The sequence below is a fragment of the Argiope bruennichi genome, chromosome X2 (assembly GCF_947563725.1).
Source record: "Argiope bruennichi chromosome X2, qqArgBrue1.1, whole genome shotgun sequence".
NCBI classification, from domain to species: domain Eukaryota; kingdom Metazoa; phylum Arthropoda; class Arachnida; order Araneae; family Araneidae; genus Argiope; species Argiope bruennichi.
This window is the reverse complement of record NC_079163.1, coordinates 78,588,273-78,604,765: the sequence shown is the minus strand read 5'-3', so window position 1 is coordinate 78,604,765 and position 16,493 is coordinate 78,588,273. Positions and strand designations below refer to the sequence as shown.

At 29.0% G+C, this 16,493-nt stretch overlaps 1 protein-coding gene across 2 annotated transcripts in view; it reads left to right on the top strand.

Annotated features, from left to right (window-relative positions):
- Nucleotides 1–8,475, top strand: part of LOC129960696 (stromal interaction molecule homolog) — a 31,358-nt gene extending 22,883 nt beyond the window's left edge. Inside the window, exons 13-14 of one of the 2 annotated variants that reach the window (XM_056074262.1) lie at nucleotides 4,526–4,766; nucleotides 6,571–8,475. In XM_056074262.1, the coding sequence (XP_055930237.1) occupies nucleotides 4,526–4,766; nucleotides 6,571–6,655 (326 nt within the window). In that variant the 3' untranslated portion in view covers nucleotides 6,656–8,475. The remainder of the gene's footprint in view (nucleotides 1–4,525; nucleotides 4,767–6,570) is intronic. The other variant, XM_056074263.1, reaches the window with a different exon arrangement.
- Nucleotides 8,476–16,493: the final 8,018 nt, after the last annotated feature.

Genomic DNA, 16,493 nt, shown 5'->3' with positions numbered 1-16,493 from the left:
GAAAACTTATTTAATTTTGATTGCAACTATTTTCCATAGTAAATTTTGAATTTTTTCTGCAAGAAATATAATTCTAATGGCAAAATTTGCTGATTCAGGAAATGATCGTTTTCTTATTTTCTAACAATGCATGTATTTTTTAACTCTTTAAATATTAGCCTTTAATATTACACTATATTTACAATTTCTGCAGATTTTTAAAATATTTGTTGCAACTGTTTTGATTTTTTTTAAAGAAAAGGATGTTAACTTTATTTATTGTTCGTGATTAAGGATTAAATGTTATCAGAATTGTACTGTGAAGTTGCACTTTAAAAAGCAGAAATCATTATTATATATAACCTATTAAAAATATTTTTTTTGCCATCATTTCTGTTTCATTCTATTTTCTTTAATTACTTCACTTTTTTATTCAATTAATTAGTACTAGTTTTGTTTATCTTGATTTAATTCAATAATGGTAATCTATTAAACGTCTAGCTTATAGTTTTAATTTCTGAAGCTCTTCTTATCTCTGTCTGTATTTTCTTGTTTAGTTTTTTCAGAAAGATATTAGATTGATTCAAATGTTTGCCATGTTTTCTGTGTAAGATGGCATTCCATTGCAATGCCAAAATCGCATGTATGAAATTTAGATGTTGTATTAAAGAAAGAATATCAGTACGTACTTAGATGGAAATTTAGTTATGCTTACTATTATTATTTTATCAAACATTAGAAAGGGCAGAAAATGCAGGTAATTCCCATCAAATAATGCCTTTTTCTCAGATAAAAATAATTTACATGCGCGAAATTGACTTTTTCCATTGAGTTGAGAGTTCCATTTCCATAAATACTTTGGAAGGTTTCATGAATACAATTTTAATATTTGGTCCTCAATATTAGACTGAGACTAATGGCACTTATGGAAGTAGTGATATTAATTTAAAACGATCATTGGTTGTTTCTAGAAAACAGAAATATGCAAGGATATAGAAAATATTGAAATCACTAGTAATTTAGTAGCCAGGCAAATCACATCAAATAGGAAAGTGGTTGATGTATGAGTATTGCATTAATGAGAAGCATAAAAATTCTGCTTCAGTCACAAGAAAAAATTATCCTATTTTTTATAATATTTTATTAATTGAATCTTAGAAATAAATGCAAATTATGATATTCGTGTACATGGTAAACATAGCTACCTAAACAATTTTGAAGAAACAAGCATAATTTTAAGTATTCAAAATTAGATTTTACTTTTCCTACTAACATTTATCAATAACTTAAAAAAGGCTTGAAAAGTACATAATTATTTTTTCTGTGCTTTTCCAGGGTTGCTACGAAAGTGACAGAACCGGGAAACACAGGGAATTTAAAAATAATTTAAACATCAGGGAAAATGTAAAGAAATTTGAAAATTTCCATAAAAATAGGGACAGTACAGAAAATTTTAATTTCCTTAGGGTTTTTTTTTTTTTTTTTTTCCATCCAAAAATGCCGATTTTTAAGTATTGCAAGAATAAAATATCTTAGTCATAGCTCCAAAAACGAAATACCGTTCGTAACTGTGTAATCGTGAAAATTCGCCCCTTTTTTTACTCGCTTGCCTTTTTTTTTTTCTTCCCCTGTATAGATCAGTCTAATTTCGATTTGAAAAACAGTTCTTTTTGCATGAGATTCCTGGATTGAAGAGGAGCATGCACAAGATAGCAGTAGCTGCGTGAAAGAATAGAATAAATTTTCCTGCCAGGAAGAGCAACATGAAATCTGCAGTATAAATCTGTAGTATTTAGTCACTAACACTTTAGTTTATTGAATGGTTTTTTTATTATTTAAGAAATTGTGAGCTTATTTAGAATAGATTAAAAATTTTCAAACAATGAGTTGCTTAAAATCCGTATTTTATACGGATTGAATAGATAAAAATATCAATCTTGACTTTGCTTAATGGTTTAAAGAAGTTCCACAAAATCCCATTTTCTGCATACTGCTTTGTAAGAAGATAATAATCTTAAGTAATATGAGGGGAAAAGCACTTGCTAGTTGTGTTAAAAGAGGAAAACATATAAAATTGCGCGCAAGTTAAAAAAAGTCATAATTGATATTGAACTTTGTATCTGAAAGGAATACAGAAGATATGTCAAGTCCGAAAATAAGCCGATTTCGAACTTTTTAATTCAAGAACAATAATTTAAAGCTGAACTTTTATGCTCATTAAAACCTTTTGCGTCACATTCATCTGTTAATGCTTTCAATGAGATATCGGAAATATTTTCGCATATGTTCGTTGATAGTGGAATAGTCAAAAAATGTAGTACATCATTTGTACGGATTAGTTCCATTTTTGCTACATTCTCTTAAGCAATCTTTAAACAATTAAAAATTCATAATATGCTTTGATGATGTTTTGAACCGTTCATTTCACAAAGATAGCAAATGGATCTTATTTTAAGATATTGGTGTGAATCAACCAATAGTCTCACAAGGTATTGAATTTCAGTATTTTTAAGGCACACTTCTGCTCAAGAACTATTTGAGAATTTTAAAGAAGTTATATCAAATTTGGACATACAGTTACTTTTACAAATTAGTATGGATGGGCCAAATGGAAATTTAAAAATTTTTAAATGCGCCAAAGAAAAATTTTCGTGTGAAAATGACTATAAAATTTTAGATCTAAGTAACTTTGGACTACACATAATCTGTGGAGCGTCTCAGTGCATCAATGGAAAGTATTTGTTATTCTAAGAGCAATGTATAGAATATTTAAAGATGATCCAACTTGGCATGACGATCTCCTAGAAGCTGCTGGTTCTTCTGAATTTGGATTGAAGGTTTTATTGAGTAGAAAATATCATCGTTTGCGAAAGTACTCTAAAGGTTTTAAATAACTTAAAGAAATACACAGATTTCAATTTAAAAAAAAACTTTTCCTGGATTTGCCACGAGGGGTAATGTAATAAATGCTTGTTAAGATAAGTTGATTTTTAAAATTTAGATTCTCTTATATTGTTTATGTTCTTCAGTCATTTCTTAAAAAAAGTGAGACAACTGAACCAATGGTGTCTTTCTTGTAGGAAAATGTTTTCATTCTTGTTAAACAGTTAATAAAAAAAAAACATTGTCAGAAGATGCATAATCGAAGAAACAAAAACATTACACAGCTTATTTTTGGTAGAGGTTAATGATACTAAAAATCTGGATTTGAGAAAAAATACCGAAATTGGAATAGTGGCTACAAGTTACTTTATTATTAGAGAGGTTACTGAATAAAGAGGCTTTTTAGTAGAGTGTTTGAATTTTGGAAAGAATACTATAAAAAAATATTTGAGTGCATGTCCAAAAATTTTGATGTTTTGAAGACTATGTCTTGTTTAAATTCACATTTATTGAAGAAAATGCATTATATGTGAAAAACAAATGATTGATTTATTTCAACTTCTTTATTCCAAAGCACAAATGTCTTCTAGTGCTCAGAACCTACAAAGACTAATTTGAAATTTTGCTAAAAAAAACTGAAATGTGAATGGAAAGAACAGCTTCGTTCATTTTATGAAAAAATTTGTTTTGATGGTCTCTATTCTAATATTTTGAAGTCCAAAGATTTACTGATTTTTGGGAAGTTGTAAAAATAATTCTGGTGTTGTCAAATGGCAATGCAACTGTAGAAAATGGATTTAGTATCAACCGGAATATGCTTGTTGAAAATCTGATTGAAGATTCTTTAATTAGTCTATAACTGTGTATGATATAAACTTTTATGGAGGTGCTTTAAATGTTCCTATTTCAAAAGATTTGCTTCAATATACAAAGGAGTGCTTGCAAGGTATTATGAAGCTTTGAAGAGCAGAAAAAAAGTTAAGGGAAAAGAAAAGGAGTTCAACAAATGCAAAACAACATTGCAAATGAAATTGATACAAAAGAAAAAAATTAAACTAGTGACTGGAAAATCTGCTGAAATCGCAAAAGTTACTGCCAAATATATGAATTATCCAAAATAAATAAATAAAGTTATTTTGATTTGTAATGGTTTTTGTTAAGTAATCATTACATGGTTTGTATCATGATTTTTAAAATGATATTTTGTGTTTTATTTCATCGGAGTCCTTAATTTTGTATTATTTACATTTAAAGAACATCAAAGGTGATCAATATACCCCCTTTATATGTGAATATTGTCTTGTTAAATTCTAGCTAATAAATAAAGAGACATTATTTTTTCTTTATGCCAAAATCAACATTCTTTAAATATGCTATTTTTTTGAGTAATGTTAAATTATTGCCTCCTCCCCTGTCTTTCCCACTAATTGAAACTATGGAGTATTGTTATTCCATTATAACTAGCATATAAGTTCTATTGGTGCATTTCCTCTGATATTGCATACATGTGCAGGGAAAACACAGGGATCCCCCCCCCAGATTTGGGTGGCAGCCCTGTTTTAAACTAAATTTTGTTTCCTTTTTGTACTTCATGTCTTGTCTTTTTTAAAATAGGTATCCAGAATGAAACTGATTGTTTTTCTTTTGTTATGAATTTAACTAGGGTCCATCACAAACATACCAATTTTCTGCAATCAAAGAAGTGGTTATAATATTCATTTAGGGTCTCTTAGAAGTATTCCTTCAGCCGATCTAAAGACAGTGGCATCATCAAATGCCATTTTGCAGAGATCAAATGCATTCCATTATGACCCAGCTGATATCTTTGAAAAAGAGAGAATACAGTGTTCAAGAGAAAATAACTTGATAGGAAGTGGTAGACCAATATTTACAGTTGGAGAAAGGTTAGTAAAAAATGAATACTATATTGTATTTATTTATTATAAGCTTTATCCTGTTTCTATCAATCATTTTTTAGATGCAAAATGTTTAGAGATATTTTTTCCCATTCTAAAATCATGCATGTTGTTTCTTTTCATTTTATCATGAATTAATTGAAGGACAATTCATTGTCTAGATATTTTCTTTCATGACAAGAATGACATTATGCAGTTTTACTATTTTCAATTTTTGGGAAGTTATTGGTTGTGCATTAAAAAAAGCACAAAGTGAGTTATTTATTTAATACATCCCATTTGTGTTTATTTGGAATAAAACTAGGACTATATAGAACAAGATTTTGTAGCAAAAAAAAGGGAAAAAAAACCATCTTCTAAAATTAAGCATTTAACAGAAAGCAATGATAAAAATTGTCTTAAAATTAAGGCAATGTAAATATATTGGAAGCATTAGTTTTACTTTTAAGATTTATCTCCTGTTCTATAATACAGAAGAGCCAAATTTGAGTCACTGAAAATCAGAAAAACTATTGTAGCATCTGCATTCATTTTTGTTGAAAAAACATAACTCGTCAGATTATGTGAACTCATTTGTTAATTTTTCAAAAAATGCTTATATATATATATATATAAACAATCTTTGTTTTTATATAACTGTAATTTTTTTTTTTTTTTTTGTCCAATGCTTAACAGATTGTGAACGAAATGTTTTGATAGTCTTATTAGTATATTAGTATTTTGATACTCTTATTAGTAGACAACGAAAGCTTGTTATGGAACTTGCATTATTATGTAATGCTTTTGCAGATTTATTTAATCTTTTATCTTTGGTGTCTTTAAGTAGCATCCTGTGGTAAGCATTCTTTAATTTGTTTAATGATGAGAAATTTGATAGAAAATATTTGGCCGATGAATTAGTCCATTCCTTAATTCCATGTGCATGCTAACAAATATTTAAGGTTATATTAATTTAATTTAACCTTAAGGGTTATAAATAAATTATTTAAGGTTATAAATAATTTGTGTATACTTATATTCTTTGATTATTCAGATTTCAGAAATGCTTATTAAATTTTTTGTATATCTTCCATTTTTTATAAAACATTGTTATATTAATTGTAGCTGTTTGTAATATCCAACTTTTAATTTTTAATTAACTTAATTCTAAAGATTTTTTTTTCAATAAAATGATTATTTGTTTGAGATACTTAAAAGGGAAATCTGCTCTCCAAGGCTGGGAAGTTCATAACTTTGGAGAATCATGCCTTTGTATTCTTTTTTATTAATTGTGAATGCTTTAACTTTTGTTGGAAATTTTTTATTTGAAAATACCATAAATTTAAAATACGGTATATTGATTCCTTTTCTAGATCCAGTTTAAAGCAGCTCAGTGAATTATTTTCTAAATCCGATTTGTTTTATATTATTTCTTTAAATTCAGTGAATATGTTTTATGGAATTTAATCTCGTGAAGTAATTTTAGTAATAATTTTAAAATGAATTTGATATTTAAGTTGGAGGACTAAAATATTTTTCACTCGGTGCAATATATTTTGCCTATGATATTTCTCTGCTTTATGTAGTAAATGACCATCAAGCCATAACTTTATTTTTCATAAGCCAGTGATGTAGCTAAATTTAAACCAACATTTTAACAGCTCTCTAAATTTTGTTTTGTTTCATAATTATATCATTTGAATTGTGACAGAAGCAATAATCAGCTTTTTCATATCTTTATTATTTTTATGTTTGTAATTTAATTTTATAATGCTTTAAAATTAGTGTATTAAAGTTATTAAATATTTTATAGCAAAGATTCAGGTTCTCAAAGCTTTGAATCTATGTCTAGACTTCACTCCCAAGAAAACAATCAGGATGGATCTCACATGTCTTGAATTTAGCTGCATTTGACAAGTAACTGTAAAATGTGATGCTTATGTTGAAATGCCTCCAAGTGTGACATTCATGCTTGTATTTATAAAGCAATAATGAGGACGTAATTTAAATTGCTATATCTTTTGGAAATGGGATTTACTTATACATATATTTTTAAGTGCTGAGAAATGCATATATATATTTTTATTTGTGTTGAAACACTGTTTGTGTTAATGATAAGAGAGTTTCTTCTAAAATGTGTTGAATTGTGCAGAAATCATTATAGTTAATTGTTGTAAGAGGTTTTATATAAAGAGTAGGATACTGTGAGGTATCCATAGTACTTTGACGTATAGTGAGCACTATCTCGTATCTCTTCTTCATGATATATTTACTTTATTTTTGCTATATTTTATGAGTCCAGCTAACTGCAGTTGTGTTAACAATCACTTTTATTAATATATTGCTTTATATATTTAGAATGAGGTTTTATTTATCCAAGAACATACCGTTTTTGTGGGATAAAACATTTTTTACAGTTCCTATTAAATTTTACCTTTATAACTTTATTTGTAGTCATGTTTTGATGCATACAACATGTTCCTCTGCATATATAATGTGCCAACCAGAAAGTGTTTTAAGGATTTGGAAATATTGAATGGTTTTTCTGAAGTTACGGTTTCTTGTGTGTGGGGGAGGGGGGAATTGCTTGGGTTTTTCTTTATTATAGATTAGAAGATAAAATATGCAGATTTGTCATAATAGACGCTTGAAATATTTGTCTTAGTAGGGCAAATGTGGAGCAGAGGAATTTGGTTTGAATTATGCTTAATACTGACCTTTTGCAATTCTCTTTCTAGTTTGTGATTGGAAATGTAGAGTCAGTATTAATTTTTATTTTAATCTTATCTTTTATGAAAATATATTTATCTCATTTTGCTTTTTTAAATAATCAAGGCATTCGACAACCATTTCGCATGGAGTAAGTTATGAATCTTTTTTTAGTATGTTTTTTTTCTGATTTATATTGCATTTATATATATATTTTTTAATTTTGCAGCAAACATGGTTAAGAAAGGGGAAAAAAATACAGTACTGAATCTCTATTGCTTATGAAAAATCTGAAAAGTCATAGGCGTTAGACCGATATACTAGAATTTTACATTGCACTGGTTAGAAATTTCATTAATTTTAAACACATTATGAAGTATTATGAATTGAAAAACATTTAGACTAAAATAGGAGTAATAGTTGGAAAGAAACTTAGAATTTTGCACTTTTTGTTGTCTGATAAGTTATTTTTAAATTTGCCTTCTGAGCAGCATATTGTTTTTCAAGTGTTATGTCATTTATATACTGGAATATGTTATTAAACCATTTTTTGTAAATACATTTTTAATAAGTTGGAGCAAATTATATTTTTATATTTTCTACATTAATTAAATGAAACCTGTTATTGTATATACTTAAGGGTATACTTATTTCGATGTATTAATAGTGTATCCTGTTGTAAAACTTGTGCAAAAAATTCCTTCATAAAAACAGATGTTTATGAATATTTATCAGTATTTTCATTAAATTTGGTGTGTAACAAGGAAAGAAAATACTAATCAACTCTTCCATTTGTCAGTAATACTTTAAAAATCAGCTTTGAAACTATTATTTTTTACATACTACTTAGATATTTTTTGTTTTCTTTTATGATGTTGTTGAAAAAGCTTCCCGTTCAGAACATTCCACTACTTATACATGCAAGACTTTTTCATTGAAGTTTTTAGCAATATTGGTCGTTGTTTATTATTGTAAATAGATGTATAATGTTTGTGTTTTATAAGAAAATAAATTAGCATTTTGTTACATCTATTTTTCAATTCACTTCTGATATATTTACACTTTTTTTGTTAATACCGGTTTTGAATTCAAAAAAAGTCTTGGAAGTACTAGTCAAACTCCGATTTATCGAATTTTACTATTTAACAAATTTTTCTCTGTACCTTATTAAAATGAAGGTGAAAACCCTATTTAACGAATAATAAACTCCAAATTAACAAATTATTTTAGCAGTCGAAAAAAAAATTGCTTTGTTAGTTTGGGTTAGAAAAATACTGTATTGACTTTTAAATGACTATAATATCCGTCGTGTCCAAAACAGATGAGTAATGAAAATAACTTGTCATTTGAGTTTCTCATCGTTAGAACAAGATATTCGTTTTTATATGTTCCTACTGCATAACGCAAAGTGAGTTATACTGGATTCTCGTTTTGCAGAATATTTGATTTTTTGCAACTTTGTGAACCATGGCAAATTACTGGAAATGAAAACGTTTTTCGCTGAGCGAAAACTAAATATTTATATTATTATTTGCCTAGAACTTAGGACCACAAAATGTTTTAGCAGAATGCCTTGAAATGTCCACGTCGACATCAGCTACAATTGTTAAACAACGAGCAGATGCTGAAAAAGCATCTGCAGAATGTGGCCCAGAAAATAAGAGTCATTGAAGGCCATTCCCTTTTCTGTTCTTGAATTTGACCTACTGAAGTAATTCAACATCGTTTGCGCCAAGAAAATAGCCATTAGTGGGCCTTTGATCAAAGAAAATGTCTTTCAATTTGCTGAAAAGCATAATGTGATGCTTAATTTTCTGCATCCAGTGGTTGTGTTTTAAGAAAAGATACCATATATATAAAAGAATGAATGTACCTAGAAAATGGAAATGTAGTAAAAAAATGGGAAGAAAAATTGCTCAGCCTGATTGAAGGGCATTCACCATCCGATATTTACAAACGCGGATGAAATAGGATTGTTTTATGTCTTACAGTCTGACCAAAGACTTTACTATATAAATAAAAAATGCTTTGGTGGTGGGGGGAGGGTAGGAAAATGAGGATGACGGTTATGCTTTTGATTAACTTGGCCACTGCCCCCATTTGGGGATTTTGGAATTTTACGTACACCATTCGGCGCCAAAAATATAGTTGGTACGCCTGACAGTTTACTATATTTATTAGTGTATATTCTGTGCTTCGTTGCTTTACAACAAGCGAAAAAGTTTGAAATTTGTAAGTTTAACGGAACAGAATTGTCATATTTGAAGCATTCCCTATTAGCACAAAATATTGTTCGATATCTCCGCGATATTTTTCGACATTTTGAATGCCGGTCAACATCGTGCAGATATCATAACAATGCTGTTGTAGGGTTATATTTTTGGTTTGGTTTTTATATGATAATGAAATTCCGTATACATAAATATGTAATTTAGAGACTGAGAAAGTAAAGATATATGGTTTTTCTCAGTCTTTTGTTTTATATTGAAACATAATTTGAATATAATATTACCGTTACGCAATTTTTTGTACTTATAAATAACTTATCTGGTCAAAAATTTCAAAAAAAAAAAAAAAAAAGTGGCAGTTAATGAATTGATATTGATAAAACTGTCAAGTTAAAACCATTTGTGGTAGGAAAAGGCAGTAAAGTGCGATGTTTCAAAAAACGTAAACAACATGCCGACAAAATGCTTAGAAAGAAAAAAAAAAGCAGATGTTTTCTTCTCTATTTACAGATTTTTTTTTTGGCGCCTTTAAATAAATATGTGAAGATACGAAAGAGAAAAATTCTTTTGTTTATTGATCAGTGTCTCGTCTATCCTCCAATTTGCAATTAAAAAAAGATGTCAGAGGTGTGTTTCCCTTTGCAAATTGCTCAAGTGAGCTTCAGTTACTCGACCCTGATATCACTCGTTCTGTAAAGGTTAATTATAGAAAGTTGGTTATGAAAAAAATTATAGCATCAAAAATACGGAGAAAAAAAAACGAAGTTAATGTTTTTTGTGCTCTATATTTTGTGAGATAATCTTGAAATGAAATTTCATTAAATACTATTGAAAACTACTTATAGAAAATGAAATTTCCAGGCCCACAAGTGGAAAGTGATGAAAATAAAGAAGACATCTTTGTATTTGAAGTTTCAGCAGAAGTCTATGGGAAGATGTCGCTCCTAGGATAAATTTTGATAATTATATCACATGTGATGACGGATTGTGTCCGTACTGCTAAAGTTAATGAAATTGTTGATATACCGGAACCAATGAATAGTATTTCTGATGCAGGTTTTAGAAACTATGAAAACATACCTACTAGTAATGCAGCTGGATGTAAATGACGTGGTATTTTCTTTCCCTCTATCAGGTTAAAAAATAACTTTTTCGAATCGGAAATCCAGGAAATTGTCAAGCATTACTCAGTACATACTTCCACATTAACTGGTGCGTAATTATTTGCTGTATTTTTAGCTACTGAATGAAATCTGTACAATTTCTAATTATGGATACTTTTGTATAATTGCTTATTGAGGCTGTTCCATAAAGTTGATGCATAATTTTATTGTTTTGAGCCCCGATATAACGATAAAACTCCCATTTAACGATTAAAATTTTTGGTCTGGAGAATTCAGAGCTCGTTAAACTAGGATCCGAATTTAATAAATTTGAAGATATTTTAAAATGGCACAAGATATATGTTTTTATTATGAGATAACCTTCATTGGATGCATATACACAATTTTTAGACCTGAAGAATTTTAAGCTCTTATCCATTATATACGTTTGTCCCATTTTGAGTGCACTTATTTATTTATTTATTTCTGTCAAGCAGCAGAACTTTTAGCTTTGATTCTTGTATCTAAATTTTAAGATGACTCTTATAAAAAATATTCAATTAAAAAGCATAATAGTCTGATTAAATTAAAAATTTATTCTAATAAAACGTTAACCAGTTTTAGTTATGATTAATCGTATGATTAAAATTTACTAATTCTAATTAAATGTTGTCATGTTAATATAAATTTTTTTAAAGACATATAATTTTAGTTAAATGGGTAATTTTAGTATTAATTTTAATCACTTAAATTAGTGAAAATAACATCGCCATTTTTTTTTTTTTTTCTAAATCAGTGAGAAAATTCGAAATGTTATATTATAAATGATAGTGTATAATTTTAGTGAAAATTCTTTTGATTCCTCTTTTAGTCACATTCAAATTGAAATCTGATGGAAATTCAAGCCAATGTGTATTGCAAGTAGACAGATCATTTTCTGTTCTAAAACTAGAGCCAAGAACTACTTGCGGTATTGTATGAACAAATTGCCTTTCTAAAATTAATAATTCTAAATTAAAAATGACATTATGGAAAAACTATAGACAAATTTCACTAATTGGAAACGAGAAAAGTGATATTTTAGTATTTTGATGTCTTTCAATATCTGTTTCTATGAACGAAAGTATAGTAATCGTCAATAATTTGCATCCGTATTCTGACTAATTTCTATGATTCAGTCATCCTTGGACCCGAAAAGCACATTTTGGGAATCATATCTCTCTATTAACACGATAGCCCAAAGACCTTTGTATTAGACGGATAAAATTTAGTGTGCGGCAAAAGATTTATACATTTTTATCAAATTTTAAATGAAATACAATCAAAGGAAGTCTGACTAGCTGTTCAAGTACAAATGAGTACGGATAGATGGATAAAATGTAAATTCTTAAAACCTTCGTATGCATATAAATGCAAGAACTCATAACCGTAATGACTTGTATTCCAAAATAGTCAATGAAAGTCATTTTGTAATCTTGTAATTATCACTATTCTTTATTCTTCTAACTATAGAAAAATATTGTCTGGGTATCCGATTATAAGTTAACAAGATAATTACAAAACGAAGATAGCTTTATAGTTAAAATTTGGTACACAAACTTAGCATCTAATGTATAAATCCGTATCAAATTTGAATCCGTCAAGGAACTGGCCACTGTAGGGCTTTACTTTCGCGTACATGTAAATGCTATACCTTAAAAACACAACGACCTAGATAACTAAAATTTGGTATATATTAAAATTGTAATTTTGTGTCAAATAATGGTTTCAGGCGATCGAAAAGAACATCCAGAATTTATATTTCGTCTTATTTACTAAGGATAAAAAATGTTACTTCAATTGCTCCCTGATTAAACAAAATGTCTATCAATCAACTACAAGAAAACAAGATTTCGATTTTTTTTTTGTCCGAAATTATTTATTTGAACTGTAAAGGAATTTATTAACCAATTCATACAATTCCAGTCTCATAAATTCTCTTACCATTTTCAGTGGCTGAAAAACAAAACACCTGTAATACGCTAGCAAAAAGGTAATTTTTATCTCTGGAATTTGGAGGTTACAAAACAGGGCTTTTGACTATTCCTAAATCAGCACCAGAAATAATAAAATCTGAAGTCGTGACATTACAAATATATTTTTGCTTATTGCCTGTTGCGTTCTTTAGTATTCAATAATAAAAACTGTTTTAAAATAATATTTTTATTTTTAGTATATTATTAATAAATTAATTGTAAAAAGATGGTATCATAATAGTTATAATTCAAAAAAGAAACAAGTTTTATATGTTAACATGATTTATGTAATGAGCTAATTAGTAAACTCGCTTTCAAATCAAAATGCTATAAAATTGTCATGAAAGGTATTTTATAAAAGTATATAATTGGCAACTGTATGCGAAATAAAGTTCAACAAACCCTGACAAACTTTATAAAAGCTTTCCCAGCGTATAAATTAGATCTAAAAATGCTTAAAAATAGTTTCTTACTAGTTTTAGAATTTTTTTATTATAATAAAAATAAAACTATTTAAATTAATCCATAATTTCCAATAAAATTTTCAGCTTTCTTAATCTTATAAACGTGATTCAATTCCAATCCATCAATTCATAATCACAAAAAATATACATTTAAAGATTAATAAGGCTGAAATGTAAGAAAAACACGTCCTCTTACAAACCTGTTCTTCAACTTAGGATAGAAGCCGCTCCTGATATTGTTTATTCTCCGGAGATAGAAGTCGAATGATGCACTAGTTAGTCAGCTGTTATAAAATACTATTCTTGGATACATTTTAAATTTTGACATTTTCACCCCGATTTTTACCTCAAACACTCCATTGTGCGGCTGTCTAAACACCACTGATTGATAAATTGTCTAGTATATATCCGTCCTGTATGCTAAAGCTACAGAATCGATCAATTAACCACAACCTCGCCGTCAGACTGGAGATCTGCGTATACCAGCGAGATTGTGGTTGATTGATTAGTCAAAATGACAAGTACATTTATCTTTCAGAAGACTCCTTACAACATCTCTTGTCGATAAAATTTTCCTCAGCATTATGTATAATGCAATTATAGAAATAACTTACTTTTTGCTTAAAATATTTAGAAAACAATTATTTTTCTCATTTTATTTTTATTTAAGATACTTTTAGTAAAATGTCAATATTATATAAATTATTCTAACATAAAAGAGTTATTTGCATTAACAGCTTGAAGAAATATTCTACGTTTATTATATCAAGCAGTGAGCTCCTTCGAAAGTTTTGAATTTGTAAGTAATTCATTTTTTCCCCCTTCTGGTTCCTTGAATTTCCCATTAATATAATATAAAAATATCATCCATAATTCTAATTTATTTCGGTTAATTTGAAATCAAAATAACATTCATTTTTACATCTGAATAGTTTTTGCTTATTAGAAATTATGGTCGAAGTTTGTGCCTTCAGTAATTCTAAAAGAATAATTTTTTAAGAACTTTAATTCGTTCAAGGATTTTAATGCTGCTCAGTGTATTCAGGCAATTAACATTGCAGTCAGCTCTAGTTACTAGTGACAAAATTTGTAGGCTGTTGTGTTTAATTCAAAGATCATCCGCTATTTACTTAGTTTAGGTTGGTGCTGTTTGAAAGAAATGCTTACAGTGCTAAATAAAAATGTTTATATAATTTTACCTCTGAAAATTAAGTTTTACAAAAATTAATTTTTGTCTCATAACATTTTTTATATTAAGAAATATTAGTATGTGTATATTACATTATATTAAGAAATATTAGTATGTACATATTACAGATAGACTAATAATCTTATTTTGTGCGTAATTCTGGTTTTTCTATCCCTAACTAAAAATGAGTTATAGAGGTTTAAATGTGGAATTATTTTTCCTTTGACTAAGTCAGAGGTATAATACTTGTCATTTAATGGAAACTAAGGATACTTGATCCACGAGGATTTTCTCAATTTGTGAGATAGTTGGAGATTTGTGAGTGCCATTTCCATTTGACCTTTGGTTATATGATATAGTGCAAGAAATTTCCAGTCCAATCTTAAACATTGCAATGGTGGGAAGGTAAATATGTTTTAAGAGGGAACCTAAAATAATACAGGGGTGTTTGTGCTCCGGGGAAACCCCGGAATTCCGGGGATTTTGAACTTCGATACCCGGAAATTCCGGGGATCGTCGTTCAAAAGGAAGTAGGAATAATAATGAATTATTTATTTTGATCTGGGTAATTTTGTTTGCTTTGAAAGCAGAAAACGCAAGGTCAGTGTGTGTGGTGAAAACTTTTCCTTTCTTTCTCCAAAGGCAATGATAATGCGTGAAAAGGGGGAAAAAACTTCTTTTTTGTTCTTTCCTTATTGCGAGTTATGACTCATTCCCCCGGTTCTCGGACATTCTCTTCTGGATTCTTTTCGGCAAGTAGGCGCGGTAGAAAAAAAAGGGAAAGACTTCGTTCGACCAGATGTGCGATCACGTGACCTGGGTTCAAAGGTCTTAATTTTGCAAAATTAATGGTTATTAATTTTGCAAAAAAAGTAATTAATTGAACTTTATAATTAGGTCATTCAATACTTCATAATCGTAATTTTTCATTTCTCCCCCCCCCCTTCTCGAAACTCCAAAATGTCGGTAGTAAGTCCGTAAAAGTTTCAGGGGATTTTTTGGGGTCCCACAAACACCCCTGATAATACCTAAATATAATGATTATACCATTTTGTTCTGGAAAAGTAGAATGCAAGTTTACTTTTGAAGGTATGATAAATTAAAATATTTCCAAATTTTAAGCACATTTTAGTCAACAATTTCATATACGAAAGTATGCAATATCTTAACTCCAAGAGGCCCAATCTTTAAATTATTTAGAAAAAGTCGAATGATACTTGACTCCGATTTGTTATCATAAATATCTACTCTGAAGGCACATGGACAGCATAGGCAAGAACTATGGTTGACTCATAAAGGCCATCACCTGCCACCGCTCAACCTCTCCCGTAGGAGACACGTCCTGTCATCGGTAGGGAGAGCCGACACCACACCATTTCTGTACTAGACCTGGCCGCGAGAGCCAAGCACCATACTAGAAGCTTCTTAACCCCTTACTTGAGATGCTTCTCCGGGGGGGGGGACCTAATAGGTTAGATACTTGGCCATATCAAAAAAATTTCATAACACAATTAATATAAGTAGGTACCTTTCAATATTTATTGCTACTACTTCAGTAATATGCTTGATTTATGAGTTCACTTTTACTAATAAAAAACACCTAGCGGTAATTGTCTCCTCGTGGCTTTCTCGCATACTCTAACTATAAAGGTGCTGTCCCGCCCCCTTTCTAGCATAAAGACTGTGGCCTTGAGTAAGGTTGTGAACATCAAGTTCTCTCAGATTTTTATTTTCAGACTCCTATGTATGAGCGTTTTGTTCTTCACAGTATAGGGAAGAAATTGAAGTATGCATTTTGTATACTTTTTTGGCGATCGATATAAAATTAAAATTTGACACAGAACTAAAATTTCAGTCATAAAATCGCATACTAAATTTCACTAATCCAAGTCGTTGCATTTTTGAATTATTTTTTCGTGTTTTCACTTGCGTCGATAGTACCTTATGCATTAAATCTCTTCTTATAATTATATATTGTAGAAGCATTGTTCACTTTCAAGAACTAACCAAGAAAACTTTTTATGAATT